Source organism: Myxocyprinus asiaticus, chromosome 43 (genome assembly GCF_019703515.2).
Source record: "Myxocyprinus asiaticus isolate MX2 ecotype Aquarium Trade chromosome 43, UBuf_Myxa_2, whole genome shotgun sequence".
Classification (NCBI taxonomy): Eukaryota; Metazoa; Chordata; class Actinopteri; order Cypriniformes; family Catostomidae; genus Myxocyprinus; species Myxocyprinus asiaticus.
In genome coordinates, this window is record NC_059386.1 from 29,903,689 (window position 1) to 29,921,940 (window position 18,252).

At 38.8% G+C, this 18,252-nt stretch overlaps 1 protein-coding gene across 1 annotated transcript in view; it reads left to right on the forward strand.

Moving 5' to 3' along the window:
* LOC127433933 (CXADR-like membrane protein) overlaps positions 1–18,252 on the forward strand; it is a 100,900-nt gene that overhangs the window by 68,344 nt on the left and 14,304 nt on the right. Inside the window, exon 2 of the mRNA XM_051686311.1 lies at positions 13,976–14,133. Coding sequence (XP_051542271.1) covers positions 13,976–14,133 — 158 coding nt within the window. The remainder of the gene's footprint in view (positions 1–13,975; positions 14,134–18,252) is intronic.

Genomic DNA, 18,252 nt, shown 5'->3' on the forward strand with positions numbered 1-18,252 from the left:
GGTAACAACATTTCTTGTTTTTTTATTTGGGTTAAAATCACTAAATTTGTTCATTGGAATCAATTTTGAAGCATTGTATTTCTCTAATAAGCAAATATTTTCAGCGAATGAAAACTGTATTGAGCGTCCACAGTCGGACATTTTTTTAAGCTGTTCAGTGTCTTACTTTTCCCACAATCCAATAGGAATTACAATTTCTTACTAAAGACAACTGTGTTTTATGCAACCGGCTTTTTATGGCATCTTTAGCTAGTCAGACTAATTGTTAGACAAAGTCTTAAGCTCAGAGGCGCAAAAAACATATATGCAAGGTATGCAATGCATAGGGGTGCCATGTAAAGGGGGTGCCAGCGGCTCACTAAAGGTGGTGCAACTGGCCTCCTCGACCCCCCCCAACAAATACATTATTATTAACATTTAACTTCTGTCATTAAGGTGCTTATCTACATTTATAACACTACGATTGTGAATTCATAAGAAAATGTACTTTATCAATTAAGAATTTCTACGAGCATCAAGTTCTCATCAAATGATGGTGGCGAAAGGGAAATGGGGGAATGTGATGCATGCGTCATTCTGCCCGGTTTCAGCGATGTCTAGGTTAGTACGGGACGTTTTGTGTTTAATCCAAAAACACAATACTCTTTCGCATAGACGAAAGATTGTGTTGTGGATGCAAAATAATGTTTTTTTGCACCGAAAAATGAGGTGCAAATGCAAAGGAAACATGAAAGTTGAAAAACAGCCACGCAGAGATAGATATTATTGGTAAGTGTTTTTTCCAATTGCTAATATACAATTAATAGGAAGGTAAATTGGAATATATGGGATACAACTTTGTTAAAAAAAAAATTTTACTGTAGGTTTGCAGAGGTTGCTGCCTCCGAGGTATTACAACGATAGTTTACAAGAATACAATATTCTACCAGTCACATAGATCATTGCAGAATCATGTTGAATTCATCTACAGGTGTGTAACTTTTATGGGTTATACACTGTTTAGGTTGTTTAATGTTAAAAATATTGTCTGTAGTCCACAGTGGCGCCTGCAGCTGTACGGCCGTATGCACTGTGCGTATCATGAGCGCTCCGACTGACCTGACCTAATGAAGTTTGTTCCGTACTGATGTTGTTTGTTTAAAAGAAATAGGGATGCCGATTATATTACACGTTTCTTTTGATCTACTCAGAAGAATGATTCATTCTTTTGAGTCAGTTCTTTACAGTAAATTGGCTAAACAGGCTTGCAAAACGGTCTGGGGGGCGGGGGGTGGAGGGGATGCATAATATAAATAAATAAAGCATATTCAATATAGGGATGCCACTTGTGAGTGGATGTATTCCTGGGGGTTATGTGGATGGTAAGGCAAGCCCTATAATAAGAAAACTGATTAACACACACACACACACACAAAAGAAGTAAAAAGAGACGCTCCAAACTAGGGCAAAACACTGCTTATGGCATCCCAAGTTTAGTGATGTGCTTAAGTGTAAACAGAGTGCTTCAAAAGTGCATAAATGTAAGATTATTGAGGGTGCGCATCATGTAGTTCACGACATTAAACAGTTTTCTCTTCTGCATCAGTTTATTAAAGCAATCCATTGTTCTGTCAGACACCCCAACATAAAGAATCAGCAACAGACTCTAAATATTGTCCACAAGACCTCACAAATAAACATGTGGACTATGAGTAATAACGGGTACATTGCTTACAACAGGCAAGTTACAGTCCGTTCGTGACTAAAATGGACATTTATTGTTGAATGCAGTGAATTTGTACAGAAGCAATGCTTTAAATAATGAGGACGATTTAAGATGCAACTTTTCAAAGTTTACTTGCTGATAGTAACTACACACAAATGCATTGCGTGCAGTCAGCACGCTTAAACATTACAAAAAGTGGCATCTTTAATTCATACTTTAAAATCACAACAGCTAAAAATATTAAACGTACTAGTTTGTTGTTGGATGATTAGTGGAACATCCTGTCCCAAGGATGTGTTTCTTTCTATGACTTCTGTCTGCTTGTTTTACATCCGTCGTCTTCAGTCAGTCATTTAAATGCTGCCAAACAGCCGATTTAAGTTGCTTTTTTTATGGATATGAATCTGTTAGATTGAATTCCTCTGTTATATTTTGGAATTTGTGTGTTTAAGCTTCAGTTTCACTGAAAATTCACGTTCAGTTCGGGACACCTGGCCATTAAAGCACCACATGGCCACCATCCGTAACCATAGCAACAGCTCCAGTACCCACACACCTACATTTAGGCTTACAGAATCTTACGAAAAACTCTTTTATATTATATATTTATACATTATATCTAAAATTTTTGCCACGTGTAAATAAAGCATTTAACCATGGAATCTAAATTCTTACAGTTAAATTATTATAAACTGTATAATCGCATTATCGCTAATTCAATGCATACTCTTAAATATTTATACACTGTATCATATCAAACATTCAGAAAAAGGATTTGGGTTAATGTTTCATAAAAAATTTACCCTTTCAGAAAACTTTACCCCTAACCCAACCCTTACCCCAAAACCTAACTCTTACCCCCAGTCCTAACCCAACCATTACCCCAAATCCTAACTCTAACCCATAATCCTAACCCTAACCCTACCCTTACTCCTAAACCTACCTGCACCTCAACCTCAGTAGCAGCAAATGTGGGCATTACTGACTTGCCAGAAACCACCCCTCACACATTCTTGGCCGCATTATACATGACATTAGAAAATACAACATACATGAATGCGGTTAACCAGACTGTAAAGAACCATACTTTTTTTCAACACAGTGTTTATATGTAGAAATATATCTTTGCATGATTTTCAGGATATAAATAGCCAAGAAGCTGCACATAAATAAAAATCATTCAACCAATTACCTTCACAGTCAATTACTGTATGTGTTGTAACACATTTATGAAAATGTAATAAAGAGTATAATAAAATCATATTGAATTTGATTCCTGGTTTTTCTGTTTTGTATACATAAAGATTAGGCTACCTATTGAATTTGTGTGCATTTTTCTTTAAAACAGTTGTATAGGTTTTATTATAGGTCATTTTACAGTTTTTCTTAATATATTAATAAATGATTTGCATTTTGAATGTTTATTCCTTTTATATTCTTTGCAACAACTTTCATTATACCTTAAGTTTCATGTCTTATAACCACTTCATAGTATCTTATGGCTGTTTAAAAAAAGGCCCAGCTTTTGTTACTTTACTTAAAGCACACAAAGACAACTTATAAATGATAATGATCACACTGTAAAGCCTTATGAGTGTTTACAAGAAGACATTGCTTTCGTTACTTTACTTAAAGCAGTCAAAGACGACTCATAAGATGTAGTAAGGTATTGTGCAGGTTTTTATCCCTTGTGGTTATAAAGTAAACTATGTCAATATAATTGAGACCTATAATACATTATAACTTTAGTGGATGAAATGTGGTATTGATCACATATTATAATGCATCATACTCTTAAATGTTATAACCACAAATAGGTAAGTATTATAATGCATTATAACTGTGGTTACAATTATTTATGAGAAGATACAACATATTATAAGGTTTATTGTAAGGCATTATGCATGCATTATAATGCATAAACAATACATTTATAATGCATTATATATACAGGCTTCATAGAAAGTGTTACCATCTACATGTGATTTTATCTGCTGTCAGCTGTGTTTTCATTTGAGAGAGGAGCTCAAATGTGAACAGTGAGCTGCCAGGAGAGATGGCAGGTTTTTGTGGAGGTCCAGCAGTGGGAGAACATCTCTGTTGGATGTGCAGGGCATGAGGGTCACACTTATGTTTTATTATCGAAAGCCCAGTATGGATGCAGGGACTCATTTATTCATATATTTATTTACTGACAGACATAGTGAAGAGCTTTACAAAAAAGTACTGTGGTGGCATCATGGTACAGTGATAGTATCTAATGTAAGTACCATGGTACTTTCATATACCATTATAGATAATGGTACTCAATGATTACCATATTTATTTACCATATTATTTACAAACCATGTATGTACTTCATGGTATTTTAAAGAGTATAATACTAATACAATGAAATAGATAAAAAAAAAATAAATAAAAAAAAGCATGGTACATATCTAAACAAAACAATGGTTTTTCCATGGTACAAATCCAAAAACATGGTATTACCATGGTAAATATCTAAAAAACTATGTTTTTTTAGATATGTACCATGGTGTTTTTTTTAGAGATTTACCATGGTAATACCATGTTTTTTGGACAATTACCATGCCAAAATCATAGTTTTTTAGATATGTACCATGATGATACCATGTTTTTTGGACATGATACCATGGTAATACCATGTTTTTATATATGTACCATGGTAATATCATGTTATTTTTTTGTTGTTTTTTAACATGATATCATGGTAATACTATGTTTTTGGACTTGTACAGTACCATAACAAAACCATAGTTTTTTAGATATGTACCATGGTAATACCATATTTTGCCAGGGTACATATCCAAAAACATGGTATTAACTTGGTATCATGTAAAAAAAAAAAAAAAAAAAACAGTATTACCATGGTACATATCTAAAAAACTTCTATTTACGCTCACTTCCTTGTGATTCTTGTCACATTGCATTCGGCATGTACTAACACTGAGACAGATGAACTCGTTTTCTCTGCATGTGTCACCCAGAGTGATTGACGCATGCGGCGTTCAGCTGGAGATAATGAGCTTATTCACATGAGTGTCATCGCCCGCTTCAACACCTCCAATTCAAATAAGATGCTCATCAGCCTCCAGATGCAAAGCTGAAAACATAGAGAAAAGACAGTGAAATCCTTGCCTCAAGACAGTATTTTGTTTTGCCGTTTTCTTCTCATATACCAAGCACCCTGTGGTTTGGATGGCAGCGGAACGGGTACCAGGGCATCAGGTAGCATTCATGGGTGTTGATGCCATGAGCTGAATTCTTGAGCAGGAAGGGATTAAAGAATTCTTCCTGCCATAAAAGTGTCACCTGCAGTCACTGGAGAGGAATCAGAATCAGAATCAGAATGAGCTTTATGGAATTTGTCTTGGTGACAGAAGCTTCCAGTGTACAAATAATACAGCAACAAGGCAGAGATAATAATAAAAAATAGAATAAAAATAAAAAGTGAATAGAAAATATAAGTATATATAGAAATACACAATAAGACTCTATATACAGGGTTTGGGAGTAACGAAATACATGTAATGGGAATATGTATTTAAAATACAAAATATAAGTAACTGTATTCCACTACAGTTACAACTTAAATCACTGGTATTTAGAATACAGTTACATTCAAAAAGTATTTTGATTACTGAAGAGATTACTTTACAATTTATTGTCATTTGTTTCATTTAATATTTAGTCCTTTCAAATGGAAAACATTTATACATATAAATGATGCGATCCAAAGTGCATTTGAACAGCAATGAAACACTTTCTTATGATGTGTTACATTCATACGAGCAGACAGAGAAGTACATTTGAAGTAAGTTTGGAGCAAAAGAAATAGAAATAAACCTTGTGTAAATTGTCAGCTTTACGCTAAGCTAAAATGCTATTTCTAGCCAATTAACATGCACGTTACCAGACACAATCATATTTTTTTATCAAGAAAATTTACGTTAGATCATAATTTCTTTTTTTCTAGTGAGACCTTTGATATTAGGGCAAAAATCGTATTCTTGATCATTTTTGTATTGTTTTCCTGTAAAAATATCTAAAAATCCTTAAAACAAGATCAATTTGATTTAGAAACACCACTGCATAAGATATTTATGTTTTTCAGAGAATGTATTTTTAACATGTGTATTTTGTCTTACTGTACTGGCAGAGTTTTTATAGTCAAAACAAGTGAAAAAATCTACCAGTGCTGAAGAAGTAATCCAAAGTATTTAGAATACGTTACTGACCTTGAGTAATCTAATGGAATACGTTACAAATTACATTTTACAGCATGCATTCCGTAATCTGTAGTGGAATACATTTCAATAGTAACCCTCCCATCCCTGTGTGTGTGTGTATATATATATATATATATATATATATATATATATATATATATATATATATATATATACAGTATCTCACAGAAGTGAGTACACCCCTCACATTTTAGTAAATATTTTATTATATCTTTTCATGTGACAACACTGAAGAAATGACACTTTGCTACAATGTAAAGTAGTGAGTGTACAGCTTGTATAAAAGTGTAAATTTGCTGTCCCCTCAAAATGACTCAACACACAGCCATTAATGTCTAAACCGCTGGCAACAAAAGTGAATACACGCCAAAGTGAAAATGTCCAAATTGGGCCCAAAGTGTCAATATTTTGTGTGGCCACCATTATTTTCCAGCACTGCCTTAACCCTCTTGGGCATGGAGTTCACCAGAGCTTCACAGGTTGCCACTGGAGTCCTCTTCCACTCCTCCATGACGACATCACGGAGCTGGTGGATGTTAGAGACCTTGCACTCCTCCACCTTCCGTTTGAGGATGCCCCACAGATGCTCAATAGGGTTTAGGTCTGGAGACATGCTTGGCCAGTCCATCACCTTTACCCTCAGCTTCTTTAGCAAGGCAGTTGTTGCCTTGGAGGTGTGTTTGGGGTCGTAATCATGTTGGAATACTGCCCTGTGACCCAGTCTCCGAAGGGAGGGGATCATGCTCTGCTTCAGTATGTCACAGTACATGTTGGCATTCATGGTTCCCTTAATGAACTGTAGCTTCCCAGTGCTGGCAGCACTCATGCAGCCCCAGACCATGACACTTCCACCACCATGCTTGACTGTAGGCAAGACACACTTGTCTTCGTGCTCCTCACCTGATTGCCACCACACACGCTTGACACCATCTGAACCAAATAAGTTTATCTTGGTCTCATCAGACCATAGGACATGGTTCCAGTAATCCATGTCCTTAGTCTGCTTGTCTTCAGCAAACTGTTTGCGGGCTTTCTTGTGCATCATCTTTAGAAGAGGCTTCCTTCTGGGACGACAGCCATGCAGACCAATTTGATGCAGTGTGCGGTGTATGGTCTGAGCACTGACAGGCTGACCCCCCACCCCTTCAACCACTGAGGCCGTTGTGAAGAAGGCTCACCAGCGCCTCTTCTTCCTGAGACAGCTGAGGAAGTTTGGAAATAAACCACCACATCCTCACACGGTTCTACACTAGCACTGTAGAGAGCACCCTGACTGGCTGCATCACTGCCTGTTATGGCAACAGCACCGCCCTCAACCGCAAAGCCCTGCAAATGGTGGTGCGAACTGCCAGTCACATCATTGGAGGTGAGCTTCCCTCCCTCAAGGACATCTATACCAGGCGGAGTGTGAAAAAGCTCAGAGGATCATCAGAGACTCCAGCCACCTGAGCCATGGGCTGCTCTCACTGCTACCATCAGACAGGCGGTATCGCAGCATCAGGACCCGCACCAGCTGACTTCATGACAGCTTCTTCCCCCAAGCAATCAGACTTTTGAACTCTTGATCGATAATGATACATACGTATATCAGTACCGTACTTTATTAGCCTCAGACTGGACTCACATTTTATACTTCTCTTAATAACACACTGACAACTGACAGACTCATCATCATCTTGGATGAGGCCGATGACAGTAGTGTCATCTGCAAACTTCAGGAGCTTGACAGAGGGGTCCTTGGTGGTGCAGTCATTGGTATACAGGGAGAAGTGTAGTGGGGAGAGCACACATCCCTGGGGGGCACCAGTGCTGATTGTACATGTGCTGGAAGTGAATTTCCCCTGTCTCACTAGCTGCTGCCTGTCCGTCAGAAAGCTGGTGATCCACTGACAGATAGATGTGGGAACAGAGAGTTGGTGTAATTTAGTCCGGAGAATAGTTGGGATGATGGTGTTGAAAGCCAAACTGAAGTCCACATAAAGGATCCTTGCATATGTCCCTGATCTGTCCAGATGTTGCAGGATATGAGGCAATCCCATGTTGACTGCATCATCCACAGACCTGTTTGCTCAATAAACAAATTGAAGGGGATCTTAAATTTTTCAGGACTTGCGTTTAAATGGGAAGAAAACATTCCTAACCTCACACCAGCAGGCCAGATGCAAAATAGTGTTTGATTGAGAAATATTGGTGATGGTAAGGGCTGTAACGATTTTGTCCCCAGAATTCATACAGCTTAATTAAACATAGTAAATAATGATTTAAAGGTACACTCAGTCAGTTGATCTATTTATTCTTGTCTTCTTCTAGTTTTTGGAGAGGCATTGACTTGTGGTGAGGGCAGTTTGTTGCTGGAAAAGTGAGGCAAGAATCAAGAAAACAGCAAACAGCTCTTTATTTTCTTTAAGTTTGTTGTTGTGCCTACTCAGCTTTGCTGGAAACTGTAAATGCACAAACAACCGGGAAGAGACGGAAGGGGGGTGGGGTTCTGGTGATGTATTGAGTGTGTTTTTGTGTGTTGGGGCTTGAAAGAAAAGAGAAGGCAAGAATATACAGATAAATGTGCTTTTCTGTACAGTGTAGCACATGGTTCATCTTAAACTGCATTTATCTGTCAAGGTTTGGGCTGCTCTTGAAATATTACCCTCTGTGCAGTTTAAAAGTTTAATATCACACATGACTGTCTGGCGTCTTGTATGTGAACATCTTCCTAGAGTGAGATGCTCCACATTAAAGCTGTAGTTTATGTCTCTGTCTGTGGTCGTCCTACATCGCACTCCATTTTCATTTTTAGACTAGACAAACAAATTCTCGCTTGAAATTTTCTGCGTTGTTTCTGGTAAGAAAATGTTAACTTACAACGACTGTTACGCTGCTATTGTACACCGCTGTTCTGAGGTAAATTTTCCACTGTGTGGCGTTAAAATCATGTTAAATTTTCTCCCAAATAAATTAAGTTTGTAAGGTTAAAGGAAGAGTTCACCCAAAAATGAAAATTCTCTCATCATTTATACACCCTCATGCCATCCCAGGTGTGTATGACTTTCTTTCTTCTGCTGAACACAAATAAAGATTAAAAATGTTTAGAAGAATATCTCAGCTCTCATACAATGGAATTCAGTGGTGCATGGCCAGAACTTTGAAGCTCCAAAAAGCACATAAAGGCAGCATGAACGTAATCAATAAGACTCCATTGGTTAAAACCATGTCTTCAGAAGACAAACTTTCTAATCTGTTTATTTGTGTTGTTGGCAGTAGTAGCGCCACCGCATGTAGTGCAAAATGGAACAGGATATCTGTTTACTGTTGGCGCAACACGACGCACCGCAAAGGACACTTCCATGGTAGACAGCATCATTCTATGGGTTCTATTGCTTTTAACGCGATGCGACTCTCGCGTCCGGTGTAGACAGGGTGTGAGTGTTAACTGTTGTGATTGAGATGAACAGTTTAATATATTCGGATGCAATGTGTTGGATGTGTTTTATGTGTAAACCCGGACATTTAGTTTTATAATGTTGTTGAGCTGGTTCATTCTCTTGCAACTGATTTTCAAAAATGGCTCTAATTGAGGAGCTGCACGATATTAGCCAATCAGAACAGTGGGTGTTTACATTGAAGTTTTAAGGAGGCGCTTAGGCCAAAACCGAGCGTTGCAGACAGAGGGCCAAAAACAGGGTGGAAAATGATCATTTATTACTCAGTTGTGACTGTTTTGTTATGTACCATGAATTTGGACAGTTTGAAGGGTATGGATGTCATGTGTGCTATTGGCTGCTCTATAATAAGATTGCTGCGATCTGTGGGGAGGAGAATTTACTGGAGCACAACTTCCCCTAGGGCATCTTCATAGAAATCTGCTTTTCCACAAGCTTTCAGTTGCATCTCAGCCAAGCTGATTGGTTCCTATTGTTAATGAGCCCCTGTTTCTCTCCCCTTCCCCCCCAGTCTGAGCCACAATGTGCTAAAAGGGGCTAGAAAATCTCAAGCTGTAGCTGATGCCAGTCCAGGAGAGGAAAAACATGACAGATGAATGCTGAACCTTTCTCGCTCCGCAGGCTTTAATATGGCCATTTTATCCCAAGCCTCAGTCCAACAGAGAACTTAAAGGAAAAGTTGAGCCAAAAATGGAAATTCTGTCATTTACTCATCCTCATGTAGTTCAAAAGCCTTATGACATTCATTCTTCCATGAAATGCCAAAAGGAGATTTCAGGCAAAAGGTTAGGGACTGACAGCGTCAGTTTCCATTGACTTTCTTTGTATGGAAAGAAGGTTGCAATGAATGTAAATGGTGATGAAGGTCACGGTAATAGTATGTTTTTTGTTTTCTAACATCATTGTTTTCTAAAGTTTGTAGTACTAGAGAGCGCTTTCGAAAGTCTCCATTTTTGGTTGAGGCGTAAACGTAGAAAAATCAATGTGTTTTAAATATATATATATATATATATATATATATATATATATATATATATATATATATATATATATATATATATATATATATATATTGATACATTTATGCCTCAGGTATTGCTCAATTGTATACTGCACAATTTGGCCAATGTATTTCCTCATCCTGGTATTGTATGTGTAACGGGAGCCAGCTGGTAGGTGATAGCTGTGCAGTATGTGTAAACCTCACTCCCCTGGCCTCAAGAGGTGCACTAGTGACTGACGCTAGAGGCTGTAGCATTTAGCCTTCTCGTTAGTGCTCCTGTCATCCATAGCAGAGATGCCGGTTCGAATCCCACTTGAAGCGGGTCGAGTAGGACCGGTAAGAGTGGTGCTGTGACCCGGATGTGAGTGAGGTTTAGGGGGGTGAATGTAAAAGGAGCCCGCTGGTACGTGATAGATGTGCGGTATGTGTAAATTTCAAGAGGCGCACTAGCAAATGACGTTAAATGCTGTAGCCTTTAGCCTCCTCGTTAGTGTGCCCACCTCCCATAGCGGAGATGCAGGTTTGAATCCCACTTGGAGCGGTTTGAGCAGGACCGGTTACAGTGGTGCCATGACTCAGATGGGAGTGAGGTTTAGTGGGGTGAGTGTAACGGGAGCCAGCTGGTACATTATAGCTGTGCGGTATGTGTAAACCTCACTCCCCTGGCCTCAAGAGGCGCACTAGCGACTGACGCTAGAGGCTGTCGTTTTTAGCCTCCTCGTGAGCATGCCCACCTCCAGTGCCGGAGACGCCGGTACGCTCGCTTGGAGTGGGTTGAGTAGGAACGGTTACATATGCATACAAACAATTTGCATACTATGTAGAGTTTACATACCATATACTTCAGATATAGTAAGAGTATTATGGCAGTGTAATGGTTGCCAGCTGGTAGGTAGAGGTGCACTAGCGACTGATGCTAGGGGCTATAGCCTTTAGCCTTCTTGTTAGCGCGCCAGCCTCCCTTGCCAGAGACACTGGTTTTAATCCCGTTCAGCATGGGTTGAGCAGGACCGGCTACAGTGGTGCCGTGACCCGGATGGCAGTGAGATATTTGGGGATCAGTGTGTAACAGTCGCTAGCTGGTAGGTAGCTGTGCAGTGTGTAAACCTCCCTCCCCTGGCCTCAAGAGGTGCACTTGCGACTGACACTAGGGGCTGTAGCCTTTAGCCTCCTCGTTACTGTGCCCGCTTCCCATGCCAGAGACACTGGTTCGAATCCCGCTCAGAGTGGGTTGAGTAGGACCGGCTACAGCAGTATGATATTAGAAACATAGCATCATACTCATTGGACATTTTTTTTTTTTTACACCTTTATTTCAACCAGAGTTCTGAGATCTGGCATTGGTCATTTTGTCTCCAAATAGTAAATGCGGCATCAGGACACTATTTTAAAACCCCTTTGACTCACGTATCATTCTCTTAATCTTGACTTTAAGGCAGCGAATGCCAGATCTATCTGATTTTACAGTATTTCAAAGACGGATTCCCACGATACTGTGAGGCCATGCAAACAAGGATTAATTTGATTGTATCTTTTCCTTTGAAGAACGACTTCTCATTCTGATCGTCTTTAACACGTTTCATATTAATGCTCTGCCCCACAGAATTCACCTGCTTCTGTCAGAGCCCATTTTAGCTGGCCTGCATTTTAACCCATTTAATACCAAGATAGATGCTTTTGCAGAATAATTTGCTTAATAAAGTCTCTATGATGTCCTTCAATTAACACATGATATGATCTCATCCTGCACTGAGTAGAGAAAATGAAATGTTCCACATGCACCATTCAGTTAATTAATGGTATTGTAAATTTAATTAAGACTCAGGTGATGAGCGTGTGCCAAATGAGAAAAATGCGCATATGGAAAAATGCATTTAAATGTCAATTTATCTTATAGATGCTGAAAAAATTATAGTGATAATTTTGGAGAAAAGAGATAAAATTAGCGTACTCAGGAACAGTGAGTGCAGAACTGTCAAAATAGTAATCTATGGTCTTTGTGAAGCTTAAGCAGAAAGTAACCAAGTGTGCCAGCACTCCTCCCATGATCTCTCTTCTCCAGCACTATATTTATAAAAGACCAAGATTATGTGTTTTCCACACTTTTTTTTTTTTTTTTTTTTTTCATAGGCTTTGGCATTTTGGGTATGTTTTCAACGTTTTTTTTTTTAATTTATTTTTTTATAATAAAAGTAAAAGTATGCAATATGTAAACCGTGCACTGTATGTTCATTTTCTGTATTCTCGGAATACCTGGATGACCTACTATGTACATCATGCCAAAGAGTTCAAGAATGTTTACCAATGCTTATCATTTAATATATATGTCCATTGAACTGCCAAAGATTAAGTAAAAACCCAAAATTAAATAAAAATGCAATATGAGTATCTCTGGACTGGAGATGCTGGATGTAATTTGCTCAGTTAAAAAGGCATTAAACAACCTAGCATACTTCAACAAAAATCAACAAAATGCAGTACATAGTGCATACTCTGCATTCAACAATACAATAGTATTCCATTAAAAACATAGCCCATGTGTAAGATTTTCAATCCAATCTTGAAAATAGAGAGACACTTGGTAATATGTGTCACTTTCTACATTTTTCAAGCATAATGGTGTCAGATACGCCTCAGGTGTAGAGTTGTGTGGCTGTCATAACAGTGCACAGGCTGTGTGGGCATTATTGCTGTAATCAGAATGCATGCTGGGGATTAATTAGCTTGGCCTTCATTTAGCTGCCTCCCTGTGTTAATGAAGAGAAGTTCAAATGCAAAGGGTGTTGAAGTACAGTAGAAATCGCTGCACATTTTCCACTCTATGCATGGCCACAGCTTTTTATTGCTTGATGAGTGGAAAATGTGGATGATAGGACAGGTTGTGATGGTTTGGAAACGGAACAGAACCAGTGGATCAGTCCGGTGCAGTGTTGGGTGCCGTTCACACCAAATTTTCAGTTGTTTTTTCATGATAATATGCATTAGACAGACGTCATTGACCAAAAAATATATTGTTCATCGCTAGTTCATGATACCTAGTGTATTTACTAATGTTAACAAATATGACCTTATTGTTAAGTGTTTTCGGTAAATTTAATGGTACATTTAAAATGTTAAATGCTGTCATCCTAAATGAAATTGTTCATTCATACATTCCTCATTGTTTTGTGCCATAAAAATATGGCCCTCTTATATTATGTTATTGGACAATCATATACTGTATTTAAAAATACTGTATATATTTCCCCCTTTAATGTAGTTGGCTACTTTTTGTTAGCACTGTAGCTTGTAGTGTAGTTAATTACTTTTTCAAAAGGGTTGCTTGACAATAGTTAAACTACTTTAAATGAGTAGCTTGTAGCTTGGCAAACTACAGTTTAAAGTAGCTTTCTCAACAGTGGTCACATGATATCTCTTCCCACTCTCTAAAACCTCCAATCTACCTCTGCATCCTGCAGTATGGCTAACTAAAGCCCTTCAGTGATGCTGCCATCCTAACTGCTCCCTGGCATAGGGCCTTAATACTTCCTCTTCTCTCACTCTCTCTCTCTCTCTTTAGTATTGCTGAGTGTGCTTCAGGCAAACGGCCAGACGGAGATGAAGAGGGTGGTCGGAGACAATGCCACACTGCCGTGCCACCATCAGCTGTGGCAAGCTGACACCTCCCTACTTGACATCGAGTGGATGCTGCATAAATCCAGCACACGGCAGAAAGTGGTGAGAGCGGGTCACTGATCTCCCGCCACTGCGACATTGCATTGCTGATGCGGGCCTTTGCAGTGGCTCACTGCTCACCCGAGTCCCTGATCTGCAGTGCAGTGCTTCTTTGAAGGTGTAAACTGCACCATCATCTGGTGCTGTAATCAGCAGTGTAAAACTGCTCACTTTTAATATGTCGCTGGTTTGCATCGTATCAGCCCCTAACAATTACTTTTATGACCTAATGATGTGGAATTGGCCGCAGGACAAGTTTTACATTTTAATTTGGCCATGGCTCAAGCAAATCCTTAAAGTTCTTTCCGACACAATATACAATAAATCCGACAAGAGAGGATCAAACCTCCAACTTTAGCCAAATAACAAAACACTTAAGAGTTATTTTTCAATGTTCTGTGTTACAGTACTTTTGGAATTGTTCACTCATGCTCATGTCATACCAAACCCTTATGCTTTTTTTATTTTCAGTGGAACACAAAAGTAGAATCCTCACTTAGGTTTGTCCATACCTACCCCTAACAGTTCAAAGTGAAATATCTATCAGACTGCAACCCACCCCCCACCCCCCACCCCCCATATAGATTTAAGTCTTCTGAAAACTTGCGATACCCTTGAGTAAAAAAAATACCTACATTTAAGTAATTATTCACTGATAATATTGACTTCCCCCACAACTCATGTCCAGAATTTAAAAAAAATTGTGTTCAGTTACTATATATGTGAGAATCAATGCCAATTTGGCATCAATGGCATTGACTAGCCATTTTTTATTCAGAACATTTTATTTTTTATTTACATTTTTGCTGCTTGATAGCCCCATGTCACTTTGAACTGTTGCATAGAAAAGAGCTGTGTGACGACCAGTGTTGGGTGTAATCTGATTAAAAAAGTAATTCGTTCCTGTAGTCTAATTTCCTTTTAGTCAAAAAGTAGTGCAAATTGCATACAATTTAAATTATTGTAATCAGATTACAGTTACTGACTTTCAGTTAAATTACTTACATAAGTTAAGCATAACCTACGTAAAATAATATGATTTATGTAGGATGCATTTCAAACATGAATTATGTTCATATGTATGTTTTTCTGTGACAGCTGAAGGGACAACAAAAATGAAAATAAATATATTATTTTGAATTTTCAAAACAAAAACTTCCTATAAATTATTTTAGAAAGAAATTTAAAAGCAAAGTAATTAGTAGTGTGATTACTTTTCTAAGTAATCAGTAAAGAAATATGATTACAAATTTTAGAGAATTAATTTGTAGTCGATTACTATTTTTGAGTAACTTACCCAACTCTAGTAACGATTTTGTGTTAAAATATTTACTTTTGGATTCCAGCAAAAAAAATACCAGCATACAGGTTTGGAATGACATCAGGGTGAGTAAATAATGACAGAATTTTCATTTTTAGTTTAAATATTCCTTTAAATTGACTGCTGATGAATATTATTATTATTATTATTATATATATATATATATATATATATATATATATATATATATATATATATATATATATATATATTTATTTATTTATTTATTTTTGCTCAGTTGTGAACCCTCCCATTGAGATCCAAGTAGGGGGAAAAATCAGTAAAAAGGTCATGAAACATGAACATTTTGTCATCATTTACTCACCCTCATCTTGTTCCAAACCCATATGACTTTCTTTCTTCAGCAGAACACAAAAGGAGATGATAGAATCAGAATCAGAATCATCTTTATTGCCAAGTATGCTTACACATACAAGGAATTTGTCTTGGTGACAGGAGCTTCCAGTGTACAACAATACAAAAACAATACAAAAACAGCAGCAAGACATAGATAATAATAATTAAAAAAAACTTAAAAAAAAAAAAAACTAATTACACACATACGTACAGACACACACATACATACATACACATATACACATGGGTAGTGGAAATCTAATGCAATCTGTTATGTACAGTGCAAATACAAATCTGTTATGTACAGTGCAAATGTTTTTTTTTTTTTTTTTTTTCAGAGGAATGAAATGGCAGAAGAGGTTGGATGTGTTGGATAAATATAAGAAAGACTAAACTGTGTATTACACATAGTTATTGCTCAATGGGGCAGTTTAACTGTTCATGAGATGTTTAGCCTGAGGGAAAAAACTGTTCAGGTGCTCAGAGCTCTGAAGCATCAGCCAGAAGGCAACAATTCAAAAATGTAGTGGGCAGGGTGAGTGGGGTCCATAGTGATTTTTCCAGCCTTTTTCCACACTCTGGAATGTATAGTTCTTGAAGGGGGTGGGGGGCAGGGGGAAACCAATAATCCTCTCAGCAGTCTGAACGGTCCTTTATAGTCTTCTGATGTCTGATTTTGTAACTGAACCAAACCAGACAGTTAGTGAAGTGCAGAGGACAGACTCAATGACTGCTGAGTAAAACTGTATCAGCAGCGCCTGTGGTAGGTTGAATTTCCTCAGTTTGCGAAGGAAGTACAACCTCTGCTGGGCCTTTTTCACAATGGAGTCAATGTGGGTCTCCCACTTCAGGTCCTGTGAGATGGTAGTGCCCAGGAACCTGAATGACTCCACTGTTGCCACAGTGCTGTTTAGAATGGTAAGGGGGGTCAGTGTTGGGGTGTTTCTCCTAAAGTCCACAATGATCTCCACCGTTTTGAGGGTGTCCAGCTCAAGGTTGTTTTGACTGCACCAGACAGCCAGCTGTTCAACCTCCCTTCTGTATGCAGACTCATCATCATCTCGGATGAGGCCGATGACAGTGGTGTCGTCTGCAAACTTCAGGAGCTTGACAGAGGGGTCCTTGGCGATGCAGTCATTGGTGTAGAGGGAGAAGAGTAGTGGGGAGAGCACACATCCCTGGGGGGCACCAATGCTGATTGTACAGGTGCTAGAAGTGAGTTTCCCCTGTCTCACAAGCTGCTGCCTGTCCATCAGAAAGCTGGTAATCCACTGACAGATAGACATGGGAACAGAGAGTTGGTGTAATTTATTCTGGATTATAGCTGGGATGATGGTGTTGAAAGCCGAAATGAGTCCACAAAAAGGATCCTTGCATATGTCCCTGGTCTGTCCAGATGTTGCAGGATATGATGCAATCCTATGTTGACTGCATCATCCACAGACCTGTTTGCTCAATAAGCAAATTGAAGGGGATATAGAAAGGGTCCAGTGATGTTCTTCAGGTGGGCCAACACCAGTCTCTCAAATGATTTCATGACCACAGACATCAGGGCAACAGGTCTGTAGTCATTAATCCTGTGATTTGTGGTTTCTTTGGGACAGGAATAATGATTGAGCATTTCACACTGCTCTAGTGATCTATTGAAGATCTATGTGAAGATGGGGGCCAGCTGGTTAGCACAGGATCGAAGACACACTGGTGAGACGCCATCTGGGCCTGAAGACTACCTCGTCTTTTGCTTCCAAAAGACGCGGCTCACATCATCTTCACAGATCTTAAGTGCAGGTTGAGCAGCAGGAGGTGGCAGGAGGGGGGTTGCAGGAGGTGTTGGTGTTTGTGTGAAGTGAAGGTCAGCGTGGGTGTGGGGTGTGAGATTGGGCCTTTCAAATCTGCAGTAGAACACATTCAGGTCGTCAGCCAGTTGTTGGTTCCCTACAGGGTTGGGGGTAGGAGTCCTGTAATTTGTGAGTTGTTTCATGCCACTCCACACTGATGCAGAGTCGTTAGCTGAAAACTTGTTTTTTAGCTTCTCAGAGTATCTTCTTTTAGCCACTCTGATTTCCCTGTTCAGTGTGTTCCTGGGCTGAATGTACAAGACTTTATCCCCACCTATGTAAGCATCCTCTTTGGCCTGACGAAGCTGCCTGAGCTCTGCTGTAAACCACGGTTTGTCATTGTTGACCTTTAAATAAGTCATAGTAGGAATGCACATATCCTCACAGAAACTGATATATGATGTAACAGTATCTGTGAGCTCATCCAGGTCTGTGGCTGCAGCCTCAAAAACACTCCAATCCGTGCAATCGAAGCAGTCTTGTAGTTCCCGCTCTACTTCATTTGTCCATCTCTTTACAGTCCTTACTACTGGCTTGGTTGATTTCAATTTCTGCACGTAGGTTGGAAGAAGATGAACCAGACAGTGATCAGAGAGTCCCAAAGCT